The sequence below is a fragment of the Phoenix dactylifera genome, chromosome 14 (assembly GCF_009389715.1).
Source record: "Phoenix dactylifera cultivar Barhee BC4 chromosome 14, palm_55x_up_171113_PBpolish2nd_filt_p, whole genome shotgun sequence".
Classification (NCBI taxonomy): domain Eukaryota; kingdom Viridiplantae; phylum Streptophyta; class Magnoliopsida; order Arecales; family Arecaceae; genus Phoenix; species Phoenix dactylifera.
The window spans coordinates 17,412,770-17,437,635 of NC_052405.1; the positions used below are offsets into that span (position 1 = coordinate 17,412,770).

The 24,866-nt window shown below is 36.1% G+C and overlaps 1 protein-coding gene across 2 annotated transcripts; it reads right to left on the reverse strand.

Annotated features, from left to right (window-relative positions):
- Nucleotides 1-3,704: 3,704 nt before the first annotated feature.
- Nucleotides 3,705-20,459, reverse strand: LOC103717556 (probable serine/threonine-protein kinase WNK3). Of its 2 annotated transcripts, XM_008805990.4 has the most exons (8): nucleotides 20,148-20,459; nucleotides 19,825-19,862; nucleotides 19,475-19,702; nucleotides 19,153-19,376; nucleotides 18,912-19,069; nucleotides 5,639-5,771; nucleotides 5,340-5,462; nucleotides 3,705-5,240 (listed from the first exon to the last, which is right to left on the reverse strand). In XM_008805990.4, exons 1-8 carry the CDS (start codon nucleotides 20,235-20,237, stop codon nucleotides 4,336-4,338), a joined length of 1,899 nt encoding a protein of 632 aa, XP_008804212.2. In that variant the 5' UTR covers nucleotides 20,238-20,459; the 3' UTR covers nucleotides 3,705-4,335. The 2 variants fall into 2 exon arrangements, with proteins under 2 accessions (XP_008804212.2, XP_008804213.2); XM_008805991.4 differs by lacking the exon at nucleotides 19,825-19,862 and having other exon boundaries at nucleotides 20,148-20,458.
- Between the last annotated feature and the right edge of the window lie 4,407 nt (nucleotides 20,460-24,866).

Genomic DNA, 24,866 nt, shown 5'->3' on the forward strand with positions numbered 1-24,866 from the left:
ATTTTTCTAGCAATCAACCAAAACCAAGCTGTTTTACTGGCACAACTAAACCAACCCCAAGTTCCAACACTTAGGAAGTCCTTGCTGATTTCCAACTTCAGCAAAACTTAGTCAAATTTTTTGGATAATCGACTGCAACCTAACTGTTTTACGTGTACAACCAAATCTTATAAGCCAGCTAATTTTTCATGATTTCAGCTATACTAAAAAACCCCAAACAAGATTTTCTAATCTTGTGTGCAAAAGAAATATTGAAAATACATGCAATATAACCTCTATAAAGATTAGATTGATGCCGTTGACACTCAAGTTTGATTGCTCTGAAAGTTCGGATCTTGGTAAATAGAAGTCATCTCTTTCTCTTTTTCTTTCTTCCTTGCTTTAGATCTTGTAGAGAAGCTTAGTGATAGAAGGTTGAAACTCTATTATCTATAGATATTTGGAAGCTCACTCTGAGATGGGAGGAAATTTTTGATGATCACTTCTCAAATTAATCCTCGAGTTAAAGCTCAAGAAGTGATGATAGACTTATATTCCTTTCTTTTTACCTCATCCACTCACTTTTCTTGATTCCCTCTCTTCTTCTTGCCTTTCTTGGGTATTTCCATACATTTATATCTTCAAAAACTAGTTAGAAGATGTTTCTAGCCATTAGAAAGTCTAAAATAGCCATTGGGAGTGAATATGGTCATTCTGATTTCGCAAAAAGACTAGGGTCGACTCAAATTCTTCAAAGATTGACTTGTGATCTTCAGGGGTTGACTCATGACCTTCATGGGTCGACTTCTAATCTTCAAGGGTCAACTCATGAAAGGACTATTTTGGGCTGCTTTCTGTTTTCTTTCTATGGCCATTTAGGGGTCGACTCTTGATTTTCAGGTGTCGACTCGTCCACTGTAGAAACTTTCAAAATCCTTCAAAAAACTTTTCAATGCTTCTTTAACCTCTCAAAGTTATTGAGCTACCTATACAACAAATTAACCCCTCCAAAAATACAAAATTATTAATATCATACTCAAATATTTTGTTTTCATCAAAATCAATTTATTAGGTCAACACTAAGTATGTTCCCATACCATGTCTTACTTAATTATCATAATTAAACTCTAATTTTATGTGGTTACTAATTGTGCTATGTGGTTCAAGTGCATATTTTTTCATGCCATGCATATGTAGCGATGGAAGTAATCATTGTATTACCTACATATGCAAAAAAACAACATTCATATCAAAATTTTCTAAAACATAAACTTCTCACTAGAGAAAGAGAATGTGTGGTTGTTTCACATATTGCATGTGTGATTTCAATCACCCATCAAATGCCATTAATAGGCAAAAAAATGAGATCCGCACTCAAAGAAGATTCTTAATTCGAGCCGGTAATTAAGGAACTTAAATTTAATCACAACTATAATTAGTTAATAGGAGGAACATTTCCACTTGCTATAAGGCTATCCATAAGCCTATCTAAAGGAGACAAACTAATCAAATTGGAAGTTTGACAGCAAACAAGATGATAGCTGATGTATGAGGCCCTTAAGAAAAGAATGAAAGCATATTTTCAAATGTGTAATATATCACCTACATCCAAAATATCTCTCTCTCTCTCTCTCTCTCTCTCTCTCTCTCTCTTCTCCCCCAATTGGAATTGGCATCGTAACAAGGTGCCATTAAACGTAGCAAAGTAATTGGCAGTATAAGAAAAAAGACACAAGATTTATGTGGCTTGGCCCATAGCTTGGCCTATTTCCATGGGAAAGGAGAAATCTTCCTTATTGGCACGCTTTTTAAAGTGTACATACATGAGTATATCTTATGACTCACTTGATTAGGAAAGTAATAAAACTCTATATTATCTCCATAGAATAAGAGTTAGTGAAGCAAATTAATTAAACATTCCTCACAAAAACTAACCTGTTGAAGCAAATCAAACTAGTCTATGTGATTTGTGGAAAATTGATTTCGTAAATATTATCATAGAAAATTGAGCTAGAAAAACATTGGAGGATGATATCCAAGGATAGTAGATAATCTAAAGAATTGTTGAGGATTTTTTATCACAATCTCCAGATATTCTCAACACTTCTTCATCCTCTACATAGAAGAATGACCCATTGAGCAGCAAGCACTAATTCCAACACTCGAGGTGCAACGAGATGATAGCACAAGGACAAGTATTACACAAGCCAATAGGAGAAGCGACCCCTCCAACATACACAGAAGAAAGGTAACACATTAGCATTATGTTATTTCAATCTATATGATGATATTTTCGTGTTCGAGCTTAAGACCTACGTGGTTCTTCATGTTAGAGCAATTCTTTTTTAAGGGAATATTATAGAGAAATTTGTATTTTTATACTTGAGCAAATAGCCTCTATTCACGCTTGGTTGTTATTGGCTTTGATTGCTTGATTTTTGTTGGAAAGTGAAGGGAATCCAGGGTGATCAAATACAATCTCACAAAGAAAGATCTCTGTCCTTGCAACTAAGTTCTACCCTAATTTCCAACTTTTACATAAGGCCTTACACTAAATCAAATAGATATTTTAGAGATGGAACCACAACCATGGATGAAATCGATCGAACAACAATTAATTATACAATGTGTCTTGCATCTTCACCCATCGGCATGAGTTGGGCATGTCGCAAACTGTCGTACATCCCACAAAGTTTGGCCCTATAACACATGCAAAGCCTGCGTAAAACTCATATATCTAAAAACAGATCCTCTGTAAAATTATAAATAGACGATGATAAAATATAAAACATCTACAAACTCTACCATAAAATTTTCAATAGCAAAATTTAATAATCAAAATCAACGATCCATAATTAACAAATTAACACTATATCCAAAATACTAACAGACCAAACATCAATTTTCTTAATTCATAATAAACATCCAAATAAGGAAACAAAACTAATTCTTATGCTTGCTTGCACACAACCCACAACCCAATTTGTGCTACTCTTCACCATCTAATATATGATAAGAAAAATGAAGTAATGAGCTAACACCGAATAAAATACTACCAACATCACTAGTTCAATCAAGCATATGATAATAGAAAATACTTAGATAAATGAAGACATCACTATGAATTTGTAAAGAAAGTAATTTTCAAATTCATGAAAAAGTTACATGTTTGGCTTATAAATATTCAACAATTTAAGCAGTTAATCTTTCAAAATACTAGTAAAAAATCTTGATTTATTATATATTGAGAATCCACAATTTCATGTAATTTTCACAAAATATTTGCAGACACAATCCTCTTTTAGTCTTTATGACTATGGCCAATTAGACCCTCCCATGACAAGACCCATTTCAAATTTGGTCTTGTCGTATAGGCTTGAGTCGTATTTAGCCATGTGATGGAGGACTGGGAGAAACTAGTTTTGAAATATATATGTGCCAACGATTAGTCTCATTGTCCAGGCCTAAATCATAGTTAGATTAGAGAGTAACCCTTGATTAGTACCCACGTCAATTCCAAAATAATAATTTCAGTCATATGCATATTATTAAGCTCCAAATGCTCATTAGTTTTGTAAATATATTTTCCAAACACCTCTGCAATCTCCAACTTTCAAGTCATAGACAGCCACTAGATTCTCAAAAACTCACTAACTCCAAAAAATATTTTTCATGCCAATGATAGTACGAGCAGTTGGTAGTAATCCAAAAAATAAGATAGAATAGATTAAAGTCAACTTCCATACGTAAAACACTATAATCCATTCATGAAACACTAGAAATTACAGGGAAATCATGACCAAAGTCATGACATTACCACATATGAAATGCAGATTCTGTAAATATATACAATAAGAATTCCAATAATTTATGGGCTACATTCAACAATGAACGCAAGTTGCTCAAATTTGCTTTTGCGAAACAATTTTTCGCTCGAGCCACAGTCCACATGAACTTTTGCTTAGAAAAGCATCTTGAGCAGCGGCAGCATCGAAGTCGATCTGGATATGCAGAAACCATGGTATGGTTCTATGATATCAAGTGAAAAAGATGCTATACTGCATTTTTTTAATAGGAGAGCCTTTCTAATATTCCAACTTATCTAAGTTCTCACAAGATTCCAAAAAAGCCGCATCTTAAAAAAAACTACAATGCAGGATCAGCACATTTGACTTGCCTCTGAAAGCCTACTCATCCACCCGCAGAATTAGGGGCCATCATCTTCTAAAAATGGTGCCTTATACAATGTAAGGTCATCCCAAAACACCATCCAAAGTAGAGCCAGCCATACAACATGACAATTGACTGCTGGCTAGAAGGAACAACAGCCAAGGAATATCCCACACTGAATTCCACCTAACAATGGACCTTATTATTATTAATTTTCAAGTCAAATTTATCTAATATCCTAGTACAAAGATGAGGAGGCAGTCCTTTTAAAACATCTGCTATAGCCATCTCATGCTTCTTTTTTAATTCATCAATTTCTTTCTGCTGCTGGACCAACAAATTCTCTAACTTCTGAACAACAGATCTCACATCCTCAGATTCACTCTCCAATAATGTATCAGGAGGCAACTGTTCATCATCAATCCCACACTGCTCATCAGTGGCTCCATGTTGATTGTAACACAAGTGGCATAAAGAAACTACTTCATTATCTTGATTAACCATATCAGCTGGGGATGGGTTTGGTAGATCAGGAGAAGCTGATGGAGAATCAATTTCCAAATTGTCTTTGCCACTGCCATTAGAATGGGGGGAATCTTTCTGCTGGTTAGATGAAGTGCTTCCATTAGAGTGATATTCCCTCTGGTCATTATTATTTAAGCTAACATCTTTCCCTTCACAAACCTCCACAGGTACATCATCACTTGCATGCGAATTCAATTCAGCAGATACATTTGACTGTGTAGGCCATGGTGGAGACTCCTCACCAGTTCTCCTAGGAGAACACCAGTACTTCCGACCAGAAGGTAGCTGTTCTAGAACTAGAGGATTATCTGATTCGTTGGGCAAAGGAGAATGTACATCTTCACCTTCAGAGTCATGGCTATCCGAAGCTAACTCGTTGACATGACCATCAAGAGCTTCACCTGCCATCCATCCTGGAACATGGGCCGATATTTCTGCATCTATCATTGCAGCAATGGTCGTAACATCTTGATCTGTAAGGTCTAGTTCAGCAACCATTTCAGTGGCAACACTGATTGATGTGTCTTCTTCAATATCAAATGGGAAGTGGATGTTACGAACTTGACCTGCAGAAAGAAATTAGGGGCAGTACTATGAATGATATTATGAGGAAAATACAAAAGCCACATGTACAACTAAGGACTAAAATAAACAATTTGATGAACCTGTTGAATCTGCAATTCGTAGCTTTAGAAATATCGTCTTTATGTCTTTGCGTTGACCCTCCACTGTGAAATCTCGGCCAGTAATTGACGGCTCTTTTGCACATGCGTAACTGGTAACATTATCTGCATTTGCAATCTAATATTATGAAAAGAAAAAACACGAAACAAATCTCAGAACATCTATATGACAAACACCAATACCAAAAGCTAGGCCCTTTGCGAAGGTAGTTTGTTTTAATTTATTTTACGTGCATGACTGGAAACATGCTGCAGATGATAGCTTATGCTTTCATTCTCACCATCCGATAGCAGAAAAGGATCCATTAGTAATTCTCTAGCAGGCGATCGTTCAGAAGCACTGGCAATGCATTTTTCTATAAATTGTTTAATTGTAGGGTCCTTCACCTTTGCCAATGATGCAGGCTTGACTCCCTACACAACAAAAAATAAAAGAGTGAGAACCAGATAAGTGGGAAATTCACTGTTCTAAAAACACCAGTCTATGATGAGTGGATATGAAACATGGACACGATATGGCATACAAACACGACAACATAAAGATAAGCCAGTCCAGCAAACCTTAAAAAGTAGGGATATGATACAACTAGAATACGTTAATGGTTATATGCATGCATGAAACATACAGATATGCATACATATACAAATATATACATATGCATGTACAAAAAAAAGCATCTATAAAGCAAAGCAGGTCATCGAAATTACATAGCCCACACTTTATACAATAGCATCAACTTTTCCGGGAAGACCTCACCATTTAAATCCATAGGCCAGAATCCATACTCCACAATTTCATATTAACATCATAGACTATAAAATTGATAGACCATTCAACATTAAAAAGAAAGCAAACACCCTCCCCTTCATATTTGGAGATATTGGGGATGTATCTTGACTGTATCTTAAAAGTAACTAGAGTGCTTTTTTAATTATGGAAAATAGGATGCTGTATACAAGTAACACAACTGAGAATAGTCCAACGAGTTTTGCTATCAATATAGATGATTGAATGAGCATCTACCATGCTGAATCCAATCAATCACCAAAGCTAGATCTTCCTCAATTCATGCACACCAATTGCTAATATGGAAACTGCATAATGTAAATAGAAAAATATTTCATAGGATTAAACAAATCTTTGCAAATAGATATGAGATTCAAGAAAGTTTAATTGTTGAGAGGGAAAATATGCTCTAAAGATTGTTAATGGGCTGAAAATGATCAGGTTCTACTATATTACAGATAGATAAAGATCTTATTGGATGTGAACCTTCTATATCATTAAAAGATAAAACTTAATAGTTCTCAGACTTACAAAATAAGGACCTTGCAAGAGATGGGACTCATCTACAAACGGCCTCACCAAAATGGGCTTAAAAGGCACATTGGATAACTTCATGAAAAATATTTTTGACTCAAAAAATATTTGACTACCAAAGTAAGAGGAAAGCTAAAAGCACTAGCCTATAACAGATATGACAGCATTTTCATTTATTATTGTATTTTTTTGAGTGTCTATATGTTGACCAACAAAATAAGTATGCATGTTGCTTAAGAACTCTTTCCTGAACCAATATGAAACTCCAGTAAAAGTCTAGATAGTATATAACACAAATGTTTATGCGCATGTCAAATAGAGGCTTTAGTTGTGATTAATATCCAACAAATGGTTTTGCAAATTAACAAACTTTGAGAGATTACATGAAAAAACTCAGCTGATAAGAGAGAAAAAAAAAGAGGAACAATGTCTTTGTTATACAGGTTATGAGTTAACTCATATTTATAGATGCAAGAGTATGCAGACAGATCTGGCAAACGAAATGCAATGTTCGCATGCACAAACACAGTCACACCAGGAGAGAGAGAGAGAAAGAGAATGTTTTAAACTATACATCTATTGTTAAATATTTGGTAGTGGAATCAACAACTTTCTAGCCATTGATGTCGTTAAGATTTGTGCTCACAAGGTGGTATCCCTCTAGAGTATTTGGCAAGATGCATGCACCAAAACTGAAAGCCAATGCAGGCATGAATGCTAAATGCAAATGAACAGCCAAAAAGTCCTTAGCTCTATCACTGAAGGTCTAAAGATAAGTGTGGACCACCAAGACACACGTAAGCATACAGACATCCTAGTGTCCATGCACACACACATACACAGACAGTTGCATCCTCTAGTTATTCCCTATATCAAAACATATGGTTAGCCGCCCAACTTAATTATCCACACCTTTATATGTATGTATGCAGATACACACACACACAAAAAAAAAAAAACAAGACATATATCTACTCACTTATGAACTCAAACACTTCAATAGAGAATATATGAAAAACCATCTAGACTGAAAATTTAGATTGTCAACGAGGTTTAATAATTTGAAGTTCATAAAAATGAAAATTAAATGCTTTGGAGTTTTCTTAGATTATCTTATACATGAACTACATTTGAAATGGAGAATATGATGTAGTTGGGTGAAAAAACACAGTGAACAATATAATTCAGCATCTTCATCAGTAACCATGCTTCTCACATCTTAAAAAACATGAATGAATACTCAGCAGGCTTGGATATTCTAAAGAAACCAAATAAAATTTGAATTACCCATTTTAGAATAAATGACAGATATATCAAAAATATGTAAACATTGGATTTTTATTTTTGGTCATTTCTACAATGCTCAACACTAGTATAAATGCATCTGTATTTGAAGTAGGTGTGATGGAGGCATACAAGTCAAACTCGGATGAAGATGCAACAGACATAAGGGAATGAGCATGAAGATGTTTAAGGTGACAGTACTCTAGTTCACAAGACCTATCAATCTTTTAACCTAGGTACTTACGGGTATATTAAGAAAATAAATATGAGAGGGTCAATAGTCCTCTAAGATATGAAGCAGGGGTAACGGATCCACGGCAAGAAATAGACAAGAGAGACTTAATGAGTGGATCTAGAAGGAATAATGCATGTGACAGTATCCACAAATTACAAGATCTATCAGACGAAGTGTGAATTCATATTGGTAGACAGGCTTCCCCATCACCATCATTTCCATACATGCTTTCATTTATAATTTGAGCTAGTAACAACATCAGGTCATTAAAATTGTCCATGAATGTTTAGTCGCTCCTGGCAAGCCTCCTTAAAATAAATATAGAATTTATAGTGAATGCATTATTAACGTATAGAATGAGGAAGCATAAGGGCTAAAAGCTAGGTGAAAATAAAATACTAAACTAGCTCTCACTGAGGGTTGTAACATATCTAGAGTATGGAAGCAAAGCTCTTCAACTTGGAGCTTAGTGAGGCAATCTAAGAAAAGCAACTATATATTTATCTATTTACAATTCCTATTTTGTATCAATTTTTTTATCTTATGAGTGGTGTTATTAAGTTTAGCAGATGATGATTTCTCATTATATTGTGAAACTTTACATTATATGGATGTTGACATGATATTATGATGTTAGGTGGATAATATTTTACATTTTTTCTTGATTCTTTTATTTTTAGATGAATTGGTGCAAATATGTGATATTTGATATATAGCAAGAAAAAATATTTATATACTTTTGCATCCTATTTTGGGTACATAGCACCTGCTATAGTATCTGCTATTCATTATTTGTTATGAAACCTCTAGATACTACGTGCCTGCCTCTTTTTAATACATTGAAGCAACTTGAACTCATAGGATTCACTAATGGTAGCATAATCTCCAAAGAAAGATGAAGAATATCTTTTGAACAATTTGATGCATTAGATTTATAGGAAATATGTTAGGCTCCAAAAAGGTCATGATATAAAATTTAATCGTTCAACAAGTTAAATTCTAATTATTTGAGATATCCAGAATCGAACTCATAGCACTGAAGTATGGATATAGCACATGCCAAATCAAGGATCATGCCAACAGAGCACAGTCTACTGTGTCAATACTAAGCACCGTACTAGTTGCCCGGCGATACGACTCGGTACAGGCCCATGTCATGCCGGGCTGGGTCTATACCAACACAAGAGTGGGTGAACGCAGATCGTGAGAGAGAGGAGAGAGAGAGAGAGAAGGGAGAGAGAGAAGGAGGCCGGCGCCCAAGCAGGTGGCGAAGGTCGCTGGGTCCCCTGTTTTGTTCAAAATTTCGTGATTTTCAAGTGAAGTCAGCAAATCGACTTGCCAACTTTACTTAAAAATTGCAAATTTTTTTAGCGGCCGAACCTATGTTTCAAACGAAACAGAGGACCCGGTCGTGGCCCCCATCTCTTGCCCGAGCTCCGGCCTCTCTCCCTCTCCCTCCCACTCGCTCTCTCTTTTCTTCTCTTTCCTTCTCCTTCTCCCCCTCTGGTGGCGGCGTCTCGATTTCGTTGCCAAAACCGTCCCGGTCCGCCACCAGTACAGCTCAAGATGCCTCGAACCGGATGGTTCGGAACGGTTCCGCCGACCCTGCAACAGAGGGCATTGATGAGTATATATAGATACACCCTAGACACCCTTGGTATAGAATTAATTTTTTGGTCTATGAATCTGTTTGTAGCCTTTATATCATGCTTTCTTGTCTTAGTGGTACAATTTTGCAAAAAATATGGTAGGAGTATTGATACAAGTACCATCGGCATTGTCTTCTTTGATGCAGAAGTCAACGAAAAGCCTATTCAACGCATGAAATCAAGGTTCTCCATCTCGATATTAGAACCCATGTCCGTATCATCCTATTATAGTGTTGGTACGTCAGGTACAAGAGCCAGTTCGGCATACCGAGTGTCGATACGTCCTCCATACTGCATACTTCAGTACCGGTATAGTAATATGGACGGTATGCATCGGTATTGATCGGTACCGCAAACCTTGCATAAACTATATAACTTAGAATCAAAAGTAAATTACACGACATCATATTTGTTAAAATACTAAGCAATTAGGAATAGCATCAAGGTTTTTAAAAAGCCACTTTATAAAAATAGCATTACATGGAAATATAGTAAATCTTTCAATTTTATCCTCGTTCACGTAAAATAATCTATAAGAATCCTAGGAGTAGCATGCAATTCTATTTTGTATTGACCAAGACACATGACAAGAGGCTAATTTCTACTAATTTTTAATTAAATTCCTCAAGTTTACATGCTTTACAACTTGAACTGTTTCTTTATGTCCATTCAACTAAAGTTCAAACAATATCATTGATGTTCTAACCCTAAAACTCAAAAATCCAAGGTTGGCATAGGATGCCCCTAGGATCTCCCTTACATGTTTCCACCAACAAGAAGTGGAGAACATTCCTTTTTTCCACACTAAAAAACACTCCCAAGCGATAGCAAGCAATACTCAATCTGGTCATTGGTTTGGCCTTGGCACAGGGTAAACCCAACCTTGATCTATACCAAACTATTTGATTTGATATCAATTCAAGATATTTTGTGGTATTAGCCCAACCTGAGACTAGGGCCAGAAACATGCCAGGCCAAACTAGGCCACCGCTGCTTGAGACTGGCCCCAAAATTTTTTAAAGCTTCTAGTAGGGCTTAGGCCCGAAATATTTTTTCCAATATTCGGTCCATGTCCAGCCTCGGCCCAACCCGAATAAACTCGTATGGGCTGAAAGGCTGGGCCCAGCTTGGATTGGCCCAACTAATGTGATTCTTATCCCAATTGGCCCATAATGCTCAACTCAGCTCGAAAGACTCTGACAAAAAATCTTAGTAATGAATTCAAGCCAACATTGCATTAGGTTCAAGTCCTCGACTTCGGGCTAGAAGTTGGGCTCGGGCTTTGAGCCAGGCTCGAGCTTGGCCCAAAATTTTTCTAAGCCCTACTTTTAGGACCAAACCTGATCCAAACAATCTCGGGCCTCGCCCAAGGCCCAATCCAAAGCTAGCCCAAACCAGGCCCATTACTAGCCCTACCTAAGACCCCTAGTACATACTATACTGAGCTATACATACCAAACTGGCCAATTTTCTTAGTCCTTGATATGGAGCAAGGATTAATTTTCGACTAAGATTGAACCAAAAGTAGCTCATACTCTTAGATTTCAATCAGTTTTAGCTAATATTAACTAATTTTGGTGGTTTGCCGGTTTGGCCAAAACTTACTAAAACTAATTATAAATGCCCTGTCAATTTTCTTTTGGTATTTATTGCCATATAGGGCCAATTTCTTTTTCTTAAGCTAAACGTGGGAAATAGATAATAAACATGATGATTGATTGACCAAAAACTCCTAAATCGCCTTTAGTATAGTACTGTATAACAATGAACTTGAATAACTAGAAGACATTTTATAAGAATAAGATCTTTTTTATATAAAATAAATATGCCACTTAATCTTAAAATATGAGAAAGAAATGCCCAAATTCAATATGGTTGAATTTCACTACAATGTGATACTGCTTTCAGCTCAAAATTGTCGAATTAGATAGGTAGAGAACCTTAGAAAATAAAATGACAACTTTTGTCGATTCCTTTGTCTTTCTTCAAATTTTTTTTTTAATTTTCTTGATTTTTGGACCAAAACTCCAAAACTTGAAGCAAAAATTCTAGCATCGTTGACACAGCATGAACTTAAACTCCATGGAGCTGTCCAAAACCAAAACCAAATTTTCAAACCTTTGGAATCAAGGAGACATGTGAAATGAACCATGTTGCTGCCCCCAACTATCATAACCATTAAAAAACTTATAGTCCATGCTAGACAATTTACAGGAAACGAAACCTAACCAGTCCATATCCAGTTGGTTTATATCCAGAAAATGGCTGGCCCATGGGAAGAACAAGTCAAAGGTGCATCAACCAGCCAGAAAGATGGGTAAAATAGTTTTGTAGTTTGATTTAGTATTATCCCCATTATCGTCAACTTGGCTATTTTGGCTTTAAATGGTTGCAAGTGATGAGTTACTAGCTATTCATGCTCTTATACTTTTACATTCGTATGTCTGAAGAGAATAAGATAAGCTAAAAGAAAAATGAGAAAAGGAGGATAATTAAACATCAAAAAGGTTTAGTTGAGGAAGTGATAATAGTCATATAATCTTCTTTCTAGAAGAATTTCAATAGAAAAAGTCCCAAGAAAAAGTAGGATTCTTGATTCATGTTATGGAGTATATGTGCAACAAAAAAAATTTAAAAAAAATTATTATGGAACACCATTTTTGACCAAGATACTTCAAAAATAACCGATATCAAAGAACTTATGATGTATAAATAACATGCTTTTTCTTCCGAATGCAGTGCACATCCTTGATTATTGATTCTAGAAAAAGATTTATATCCCAAAAAGGAAGTAAATGACAACCAATGAAGAGTGCTCATGTGCCACAAGGACCATAAATGGAATACTGTAAGAAGCAGGTTAAGATTTGTGCAGAAAGTCAAATAAGAAAAAGGAAAAATAAAGGTTACAAATATATATGTAAATCAATTAGTTTGAGTAAAAATTTAGCTTGTGAATATGCACATGATGAAGAATTCATTGAGCCACAGACCAGTTAGAAAGCTTAAGATTCATGCTGAGTACTATTGTAGACATATAGCTGCAAGAAAAATAAAAATAAAAGTAATATGAATCATACAATTCCTTCATACATGAAACACATCAATTCTGAGCTTTGCATGTCTCAGTTCTAGTATAAAGCAAGAAAAATATGATTACTTTAAGGGCTCGTTTGGTTCGCAGGAAAAGGAGGGGGGAAAGTGTGGTCAATGGGAAAGTAATGAAATGCCTCTTGTTTGGTTGGAGTTTTCAAAGGAGAGAGATGAGAAAGTTGTATTCCCATGGGAATATGATTCCCACATTTCATGGGAAAGTCTTTCCCATGAGAAACATGGGAAAGTTACTTTCCCATGAGGTGGGAATCACTCCTTTTTTATTTTTTCCCAAAAAGACCCTTCAGCATTAAAGAAGCATTAAAGAGGCATTAAAGACCTAATTTTTATTAAGGGCATAATAGGAATTATACATAACTTTCCTAGGAAAGTGGATGGTCAACCAAACATAAGCACTTTGAAAATTTGTCACTTTCCCATGGTTAACCAAACATGCCAAAAGTACTCTCCTAGGTATCCTCTTCCTAGGAATCTGATTCCCAGGAATCATATTCCTAGGAGGGAAAATACTTCCCGCGAACCAAACGAGCCCTAAGGTAAACCTTGAAAAGAAGAAAATATGGGTTGCCTTGATATTCGGCCTTTGATTTGAAGTGGTATAAACCATTTTCTGTCCTTACCTTGTCCAGCCCAGAAAATCAGGCCTTTAGATACCCGAAGAAAATGTTTATGAAGAAGAACAGTTATATCAATCCAAATAGAAGTGAGCTTTTCCAAAACATTTAGGTCCAGTTTGAAAAGAAAAGGCATATAGACCAGTCCTGCTACGGTCAAACTATACTATTTGCTATGTGAAATCGAAGTGATAGAAATTGAAACAAGAAGATAGTGAACCATAGTGGTTGAAAATATGTACCCTATAGCCAGCCCATTACCTATCGGCACTGTATTAATCATAAGAGACAAATCAATATGGAGAACCACTTGATCCATGGTATTAAAAAGCAACAGTCTTCATGTACGAGAAAGTTTCGGGGTGATACCCTTGACATATGTTCCAAAATTCAAATATATAATACATAATATGACAAAACATAGGAGTAAATATAGAGTTCAAAAGAATTATGTGCGAGCTATTTGCATCCACCCACCCTACGTCATAAAATCATCAACTTTGGGATAATTGGCACAAATTTATCATCCTAGGTTTGATATATTTTGCATACAGGCTGACCTTCCTTGGGCATAGAAATGCTATGATTGCTTCTCAGGTCAAGTTTAAGATGAAGCTTCTATGAGGAATTGTCACCAACATTCGGACTATGTATTGATGCATACAACTATAGATCACATCTTGAGAATTCCTGCTCTTAACTCATTAATCATCTTAGTGAAATATTTGATATGATGGCCTTCCTGGTCAAGTAAACATACAATTCTAGAGTTAATGTTAACCTGACAATAAAAACGACTAATTATAGGGTAGCAAACTATGCATTTTGGAACTACGATAGAAATCTAAAACTACGGAGGGTTTTACTAGATTAAAAGTTTCCCATTAGACTGTTGAGTGCACCTAGGATTTCAAGATTCAAAAAAGAGACTCCAGAAGCTAGGTTGATGACAAAATAAAGATATTGCAAAAGGTGATTATAGAACACTTAAATAGAGATATTTAAAGAAATTCACTCCATCAAACAACCCAAAAATATTAATGTCAAGGAAAAATCAAGTTTGATGTAATCAAGGGTCACAACCCAGGACACGGTAAATGAGAGAAGATTTAGGTCATTAAAAAGAGAACAATTGTGTTGGAAATTTACTATTAAAGAACAACTTCAACAACTGAAGTTTCAGCTGACATTGGATATGCTTGCACTTTTCTATTCATGCAACAAAAAGGGAAGGGACCAAGAATGAAAAAAAAAAAGTAATTTTTGCACCTGGGCAAAACAAAGGAAAGGGAAGAAGAACAAAAGAAAAAATTATGTTCCAAAGGAAAGAAACACAATCTCTACTATTTTAGAGAAGGTGTATATAATAAAACTTTCTTGAGTAATTATGCTGCCCTTTTATAGCTAGACTCTTTACCTTTTTATATAATAAAACTTTCTTTTTACCTTTTTCCTAAATATGATCTCCCGAGTAACTCCCATCCATTTCCAGCTTTTGTTTTTCAAACTCATCATCTTTTCCACTTCCCCCATTTCCAGCCTTTTCCTTTTCTTTTTACTCATCTGGATCTTTTTCTTTTTCTTCCTTTTTGCTATCATGGTCCTATGCAAGATTTGCTGTACTAGTTTCAGTACATCTACCAATACCCAACGGTCCCAACCGATATAGTGCCAGTGTAGTCCGGTTATTCGTACCAACACTTAGTACAAAGCCATACCGAGAATCTACAGATAAGAGGCAGTTTGGCCTGTATGGACTGATGGTTACTGCAGATCATGTTCCCAAGTCCCGAGCGCTCCATTGGCATCCTCCCCTCCCCCCTCAGTTCTTTTTATTCTCCTCTCTCACACATGGATTTGACTACACATGCAAGATACTACTGCCGTTAAGATTACAAGGGGTGCCATGGGAATGCAAAGCCTTTAGCAAAACAATGCAAATTCTATTTAAAGAGTTAGAATTTAACCAGAAAAGGTAAACTACAGTGCAACTTATACATTTATTTAAGGGCCTACTTTATTATCACATTATGGTATCTAGTATAACAAAATTTTTCAACAAGGTTTACCAATCATTCAGAAACAAAAAGAGAAAAAGGCTAAAATAGTCAAGTAAGATGATGCAACAAACAACTTTACCAATGACAGATAATCAATACAATATAGTAAACAAACAACTATGCATGAATTAAGCAACCTTGTCATCTAAACATTGTAAATAAATAAGCTATTATATACAAAGAGATGGAAAATTGATAAACTGCCTATTTGACATCTCTAGAGCCCAGCGAATATCCAAACCATCCTAAAAGATAAATATAAGCCTCACCCACACTTCCGCAATATATCTAGCACTGAAAAGCTTGTTACGAGACTACCAAATCTTGAGGACACTTAGGTGGCCAAGCACCAATTAAGATAGATTATGGCCTTCATAATATTTTGTGACCATTTCTCAAAATGTAAGGAGACATGAGAAATGGGAAGGAAGAGGGATCAGAGGTAAATAAATAAATGACAGAAAATGAATGCAAGGGAAGAAGGAAAGTCAATACATTTTTTTTTTAAAGTAAAACAAGATTCTTACTAGTTGCTTTTTAAAGAACAGGCAAAATGATGCAAGTAAAACATAAGAAAAAGAAAATAGGAAAAGGAACGAAGCGAGAGAGAAAAAAAGGAGAAAAGGAAAGAATATCAAAATAAAGTAAAAGAAGCAAGGTAAGTAGACAGGGACAACACACCAATGTTTAACAACATGGATCTTTTGCCAGAAAAGTTATGGCGTCACTAGTTCAATCATCGGATCAACCAAAAAATGAATTGTGACATCACTATGAGATAAATTATATTCATCACTAATTAACTATAAATAAAGCATTAAAATATAAATAAATAATATCGATAAAATTTCTATTCTAGAGGTAATAATAAGGTCTGATCACCACCAACTCTACATCCAATTCCAAATTAACAACTAATTATAAGAACAACAATATATGAGAAGATATCAAATTTTTATGCCGCAAGGACCCTAAAGACAAATGGTAGTGATAAAATCTCAAAAATTTCTCCTATCATGGACCCTAGAGAATAAGAATAAGGGAAACATGAATCATGGGTTAGGAGTGTGGTGAACCCACAATCTCTCCACCAATTCCTAAATAATAAAATAGAAATGATAAAATAAGCATATAAAAATAATCAAAAAAAATCCTTGGTGGTATTCTATTGGTTTCCCTCTTCTATTCCTTGGACCACTACTTTGCCCCATCCACAAAACCTAGTGCCATCTCCTCCACCCATGGTCAACACCAAAGACCGCAAGCCCTACTAATCCTCATATCCACCTCTCATTCATTGCTATTAGGACAATTATGGAGCATATGAACATTGAAAGGAGAGAGACAATTTTTTGGGAAGCCAAGGAATCACAGTCTTGGGTGAGCTGGTGAGGGAAGGAGGGAAACATGGCCGCTTTCCACACTCTCGCAAGAAGAAAAGAAAGCTTTAACCCCTTTTGCTCGACTACAGTAAAAGCCAACCCCTCTTAAGAGAAAAAGGGAAATCTGGCTGGTTCATCAAAGACTAGGATGGTTTGAATGGCTCCCAATTGAACCAACAGATTCTTGCCAGTTTTCATATAACATAGGTTTGTTAGCATATCCAAACCACAGACCTGGCTTGTTGATAGTTCAACTGGTTTAATTGACTATTCAGGTCTAGTTTTTCAGACATTAGAAGAAATAACTATAAGAGGGAAAGAAAGGAAAGAGATAGAAGATGATGAAGTGAAAGGACAGGCATTAGAGAACTTGTTGAGGACATAAAGTGATACATAGAGAGAGAGAGAGCCAGATTCTAGTTCAGGGAAGCTACTAAATATGAAAAATCACTTAATAGAGAACTTTCAGCCCAAAAACTCTTAATTTATATATTACATCTCCTTTAAGTTATTAAATTTGTTGAGGACATAAAATTATACAAATGATTTGACGAAAGTTTTTATTGTCACCAAAAGCATGTATTATTACGGTATACAATGAGCACAACCAACCATCCAAACAATATAAATAAAAAGAAAATAAAGAAGTAATTAGTGCACCAAGTAAGCAAAGACCATTTAAATATTTATCTACCTACCTTTAATCAACAAATACAACCTGGGCACCCCTCTGACTTTTCTCTCCCTCAAAACAAAAGCCACCTACTTTAAAATCTTCTCCTCCTTGAATACACGGATATCCTCTCATACTACAGCACACCAAGATATAGGCCACAAAGTTAACCACTTGTCTAATCGCCGTTTCTAAATAAGGCATGTAACTAACACGGATATCCTCTCATACTACAATGCACACCAAGATACAGGCCACAAAGTTAACCACTTGTCTAATCGCCGTTTCTAAATAAGGCATGTAACTAACTCAAGCACTCCTCAGAATTGATCCCTGAGAGTTACACATTTGATATTTTAGGGTTGTTCTAACTAAAATGGATTCATTAAAAACCTGCAGTAGATGATTTTTACAAAATCACTTGCTTGGCTGCTTTCCATAAGATCTCTTTGTAAAAACTAGCATGTCATAAAATCTGAAAACTAGCTTCCTGAAAAATAAGTCTCCCCCAGTTTCTTATAAGACCTGTCACAGAAAATCAGGTTTTATGATTGTCTTATAAAACTCACATTCAACTGAACAGCCCCTAAATAACATAGCTTCCCAAATTGTCAGAGTATGAGGATTAACGGAGGAAATGATTCATCATTTCTCATTCAGCAAAACACAGATATATCCACCACTATCATACTCTGAGAATGCAAAACTGCCAACAAAATCGATCTTCCATGAGCAGCCTACAGCATAGTCAGCATGTTCAGGGACAATTACTTCGACCCAAATGATGAGAGATGCGATTTCCTTGACTTATGTCACAGGCTAGCTTATGGATCAGTGCGATATCCATCAAAATCAATGTTTGAGAACAATTTATGGCCCCCTTACCATATTTAATAAAAATAAATAGCTCAAATTAAAAATTAACTTATCGCAATTTAAGTCTACAATTTTGACAAGGAAAAAAAAATAAACCTCAAAAAGGTATCTTAGAGTCTTGATAATCAAGTATAAATGACAACCATCACAAAGATGGACAAACATGAATCCCAGTTTTGTTCGTGAACACGAGACAAGGCCTTGAAGTAGTTAGTTTTCCAACATATTAATCCAAAAGAATGATAAAAGATGACAAACATAATGGCACAAAATTACGCAAGCTATAGACCTAATAAATAAATAAAGCCATAATCCTGTATAGACATGTTAGATTTAGAAATCTCACCGATGTCACCTTCTTATATATTTGTGCCGCATTGGTACATTCCGAATATGGGTACTCAAATGTCACCAGCTCCAGTAAGCACATGCCAAATGCATAAATGTCAACCAACTCATTATATTCTTCCTCATACAGCTCTGGAGCCATGAACTCCGGCGTACCTACAATCAAAATAAAAAATATGAGAAATCCATCAAAACCTCCGGGATCATCTACAAACTAGACTACAAAAAGCAGTAGTCACCAATAACACTGTGAGCTGAATGAGCATGTCGAAGAATGGCTGCCAATCCAAGGTCACCAATCTTCACCTCACCCTGGTTTCCATTCACAAATATATTGTCACATTTCAAGTCCCTGTGAATAACTGGAGGGTCATGACTGTGGAGGTATAGAAGGCCACTCAATATTTGTCTAGACCAATTTTTCAATGCTCTTACATCTACATGCTTGTGTTTCTTGCGATACCTATTAAACAAATAAATAAATCAACAAGAAATCATGATCAAATGAAATCCTCACAATGAATGAATTATCATCGGAATTGGAGGTGCAAAAATACTGACTGGTGTAATGTCCCGGATGTGAAGACTTCAGTGATGAAGTTGATATTGTCATGCTTGGTGTCAACCCACGAGTTGTAAAACTTGATTATATTCTTGTGCTTCAGAGTCTTAAGCAAGTGGACTTCAGAATAGAGGCGCTCCAGGTCATCCGAATTCCGCAGCACATCAGCCACCTTCACCTGATTCCAAGCAACTTCTATGCCTTCCAATTCATCAAATGCTTTATAGCTGATAAATCATCCCCCAAATTAAGGATCCCAACTAATCGAAAAATTCAGTACAAAACCCAAATCCATAGAGTAATAATAAATAAAGACTATCTTGAACAAATTATAGCATTAAGAGGATACACGGTCTTGAAAGCACCCTTTCCTAATATTTCACGATACTGCAAGATGACAAAAACAACCCCATTTAGACTAACATAATTTGTTCAAAGATAAAAAAATTTCAAGCAAAATCATCCAAAGAATCGGTTTAGACCGCAATGTCGTAAGCACAAGCACAGATTACATGAATTCAGTAACAAATGCATAAAAAATGTATCAAATTATGGTCATGGTCTAAAAATTCATCCGAGAAAAACTGACGCCAAATTCCGAAAATTGAAACAAGAAAAGAATAAGTTTGTGAAGTGAATGATTGGATGAGCTTAGGGTTGAATTAAACCTACCCGGCCATAGCGACCGGAGGGATCGACCTCCACGAACACGGCGTCCGGCTCGTCCTGCTCCTGGTCGGACGAGCACGAATCTGCTACCATTCCTTCGGAATTCGCAAATTCCAACCTCAATTCTCGCCGAGACCCGACCACCAATTTCTACGAAATTATCACCAAAACCTTCAATACATATACAATTACAAAGCCCAACGAGATCTGGGATTAGAAATTCGATCGCGATGGGGAGATAAAAAGAGTGCAAGAGATCTCCGGAGGGGGCGTTTTCGATGACGAGCCAAGAGTCCGAAGAGACGAAATAAAACGAGAGATTGAGAAACAACTGACCGAGCTGCCCGGACTGACCGTATTTTGTGATGGGTTAGTTTTGTTTTTGGGTAACGCTACAGTGCTTCTAATTGTCCGTATTTGGGTTAGTTTTTCCCCACCATAAAAGACAATACGCCGAATTTTCCCCTGCACGTTCTAAAGCGGGTTCACTTAGTTTATGAGCCCCAAAATTTTGGGACTCGGATCTCACTCTTGGTTTGTAATGTTCGGGGGACAATTATCGGCGGTGTAGCAGCGTTCCAGGAGGGATAGGAGAACGAGCGTCCCTTATCCGAGCTCAGGTTTCTCTGCTGGTGTTCGGGGGTTAACATATAAGCTATCGAGGATCTATGAATGTGTCTGGTTCTCTCCTCTTGTGAGAGAGAAAAAAAATATTAAAAAAAAAATTAACTTGAATATATTTTAAAATTTTAAATTTATATGAATACCTTCTTAAAATTTATATTATTTCTGTATCTTCATAAAATACTATTTTTGCACAAATATTCCTAATATAACAGTTTTTCTAACATGGTTAATAAAAACTATATTTATTTTTATTAAAAATAAACTAAAATTTTAAAATTATTTTTTTCTCCTATGGCGATCGCTTTATAAATATATTTTTTTTGTATATATACCTATTAAGGATATCTTAGTCATTTTAATTTAAAACCTTTATTTTTTTAATAGTGTTAAATGGTATGGGTATATATGTAAAAATAAAAATAAAAAAAGTAGAATAGTAAAACAAATGTTGTACGAAAGTATGCATGCAAATATCAATTTGAAAAAAATATTTATGTAAAATTTGATTTTTTAAAATATATTTATTATTAAAAAATTTGCAAATTAGCCATGGGATATGGATTCTCTCCCTATGTGAGAGATAAAAAGACTAGTGGTACAGGATATGGAAACGTGTACCGGTGGATCAAGGAGTTCTTTGGTACAAGATCAGGAAGGTTTGAAATAGGATTGGGCTTGAGATGGACGTTTGACCTCTAGAATGATGGGAAAAGCAAAATAATGTGATTAGTGGTGAGATCCAATGCGCACACACTGTTTTATTTTTTGGTAGGTTGATGGAAACCAAACTCTTCACATGCAGCGTCTATTGCTCTGTGCCATCACTATCGCGTGTTCAAAAGCAGTCGAAAGTTTGACGGGAAAGTGGATAAAGTACTTCCCAATAAATGATTATTATATTACTTACTGCTTGGAATGTTTGTTATTTGAATATTGGTAGTTGGATCACTTGGTCATGCACAATCAAAATGATATACCTAGCCAAGTAGTGTAAGATATGCTGGAAATATTTTACCAAAAACCTGCTATATCTTTATTTTATAAAAATATTATAAGAGAATAATTTACTAGAATAAAATCAAAAGATTGCAAAGAGTTTATCTAGATCGAGGCGTATAATATACACTGATCTAAGAACATTATTAACCCCCTACAAGTAGGTTTGCAGTAATCTCGCCCCAAAGATACAACAACCCAGCTCAGCCCAATCCTCCTCTAATGAGCACGATCTTTAGAGAGGTTTGACCCGACCGACTTCTTCAAATGCCTAAATGAAAAAGAAAACTCGAAAGAGGTTTGGAAGAAGAGAAAAAAAAAAGAGAGAAGAATACTCTGTTTCATCTCACGAAGCAGAAAAGTAGTAATGTGGATTGAGTAATCCAAAATAATAGACCCAGAGCCTATTTCTATCATATTGAACCTTCTTCATGGGATCTCCAATCACAAAAATTGGGTATCCACTGTCGGTGACCAAATAATGGGCTTAAGCCCCGTCCCCCTCGATGACTCTAGGACTCCACTCCTAAACAAACACTTGGTTAAATGATCTGCCAAGTTTCTTAGATTTGACAAATTCCAAAAAAATGACATTACTCTTTTTGAGTTGTCCTACGAATTTATAACAAATTTGGATATATCAATTCATCCTTTTGTTAGTACTCTTTTGATTTGTCAGTTCTATTATGATCTTATTATCACAATGGATTGGTATAGCCAGAATTGGCTTAGGTACTAAAGATAGCTCTATGATAAGATTTTTAATCCACTATGCTCATTATAGGTGGTATCCAAAGCAATCAACTCGGCCTCCACAGTGTTCCAAGATATAATAGTTTGCCTAGATGATCGCCAAGCAATAGCAGCACTGCCGAGAAGAAAGAGATATCCGATGGTTGATTTAAGATCAAGAGAATCAGTAATCCAATTTACATCACTGTAACCCTCAGCCACCTCAAGATATCTAGTGTAAAAGAGAGAAAAATCAAAGATTCTCTTAAGATATCAGAATACCATTTCAATGGCCGACTAAAGAGATTGATTTGGATTTTGAGTATATCTATCTAGTCTCCTTATAGTATAAGCAATATCAGGTCTTGTCTTGTTTGCCACATATAAGAGAGAACCTATGATTTTTGAGTATCTAATTTGATCAACTCATTCACCTAAATTCTTTTTGAGATGAATACTTGGATCATAAGAGGTAGATATAGATTTTTGATAGACTAACCAAATTTTTGAATCATTTTCTTGATTGAATGAGCAAGGGAGAGAGCGTGCCATGCCCCCGACCCGAGATCGCGAGATAGAAAACTCTCTCCACGAGTATCCAAGAAATCTCATCATGATATCAAAATTAGGCAGTATAAATAATTTAACTAATAATATGCAATCTTTATTTCATTAACTAACTCAACTTGCAATATCTCATAATTTAAATAAACTCTAATATAAGATAACTTGTGCCACAGTTCTTCTAGTTGATCTCCCACATTGAAAAATTCCGGTAGGCTAGTTTTCTGAATCTGTAAAAAAAAAAAAAAGAAATCGCATAATGAGCCAGACAGCCTAATAAGTAATGATCACTTTAGCTAGATAAATCAAACAATAAGATAATCATAATAATACACTAAAATTAAACATGCAAATTACATCGATTCAAAGCCAAATCGATACGCCATCCAGTCACTTCAAATTTCGAATATTGTTTCATAAATCAATTATCTTTCAAATTATCAAGTTCATCTCAACAGCCACAAACTATGACCACATTTATACTCTATAGTTAGGCCAGAATTTGAGCTCATCAAAGTGCCAACGCATAATCCCCACTGGTAGTGTATCGATATGCCAACGTGTAATCCCCACTGACAGGGTGTCGATATGCTAACGTATAACTCCCACTAGTAGGATGTCGATATACTAGTAAATAACCTCCATTGGTAGGGTGTCGATATGCTAATGTATAACTTCCATTGACAGGGTATCGATATACCAGCAAATAACCCCCACTGGCAGGGTATCGATACATAGTCTGGCTGTGAGTCCAAATCTATTTTAAAATAAAACTCGTTATCTCATATTCAGTATTCTAAATCATAAGATACATAAAATCATACGATATTGAAATCAATCGAACATAATCTATATCGAAGCTTACATGCCTACCCTAAGAGCCCAGCCAATCTCCCATTTATCTTTTGTACACGACTGTCTTCTGCTAACTAGGCCCCTATGAGGAATGCAGCAATTCAGAGATAGATTTTGAAGGGCTATTGCATGGCCTCTGGCCAGAACAAAAATCTCCTTAAGTCTGCCATTTGTTTCAGCACGAAGATCAAGTCAAGGGTGAAGCTTACCATTAGGGAGTTCTTAGGGATTAGGGAGCAAGAAGGGCCTTGGACTTATCAAGGCATTCCTATTACTAGGAGGAGACTTTAGTCGATTAAGTGTACCAGTATGATGCATCACATTCAGGAGCGGTTGGAGAGTTGGAAGTCCTCGACCCTATCCATGATGGCCAAACTGATCCTGGTGAGATCAATTTTGAGCTCTATGTTGGTCTACCTCATGTCCAACACTGTCATACCAAAGTCCACGCTTTGGAATGTTGAACATATGTTCTTGAGCTTTCTATGGGGCTCTTATGGTGGGGACATGGGGGCATAGTATACGTGCATCTAGTCATATAGGGAATGATCTGCTAGCTAGTGTAGAATGGGGGCTTAAGCGTCCAGTCACTAATGACAAGGAGAGTGGTGCTAGCTGCTAGGCATGCTGCAAGGTTTCTTCTTGAACTCGAGTGCCTCTTGAGTACGATAATGGGGACCAAGAATGGCCCATGGACTGCAAATGGGGTGACCCAAGGTAGGTGGAGAAGCTTCTTCATGTGGAAGGAGATTTGCATGCATGCTTTGATGGTGCTAGCCAACACCAGGTGGCTGATTGGGAATGGGTGCAGTATGGATGTCATAAGGGATCCATGGATGGGTGATCTTCCTCTAAGACTTTGGCCGATCACAATCAATGTGGAGGCTGCAGACGGTATATGGGTCTGAGATTTGCTTCAGCCCGAGGAGAGAGTGGGACGCCAGCTAA

Bases quoted from the DNA above. Each gene is read 5' to 3' on its own strand.
- LOC103717556 (XM_008805990.4), bottom strand. From the start codon at position 20,237: ATGGTAGCAGATTCGTGCTCGTCCGACCAGGAGCAGGACGAGCCGGAC. The intron at 19,703-19,824 runs GTATCCTCTTAA...ATGATTTATCAG, and splicing joins AAGGGTGCTTTCAAGACCGT to CTATAAAGCATTTGATGAAT. The intron at 19,377-19,474 runs GTCAGTATTTTT...TTTGTTTAATAG, and splicing joins ACATCCGGGACATTACACCA to GTATCGCAAGAAACACAAGC.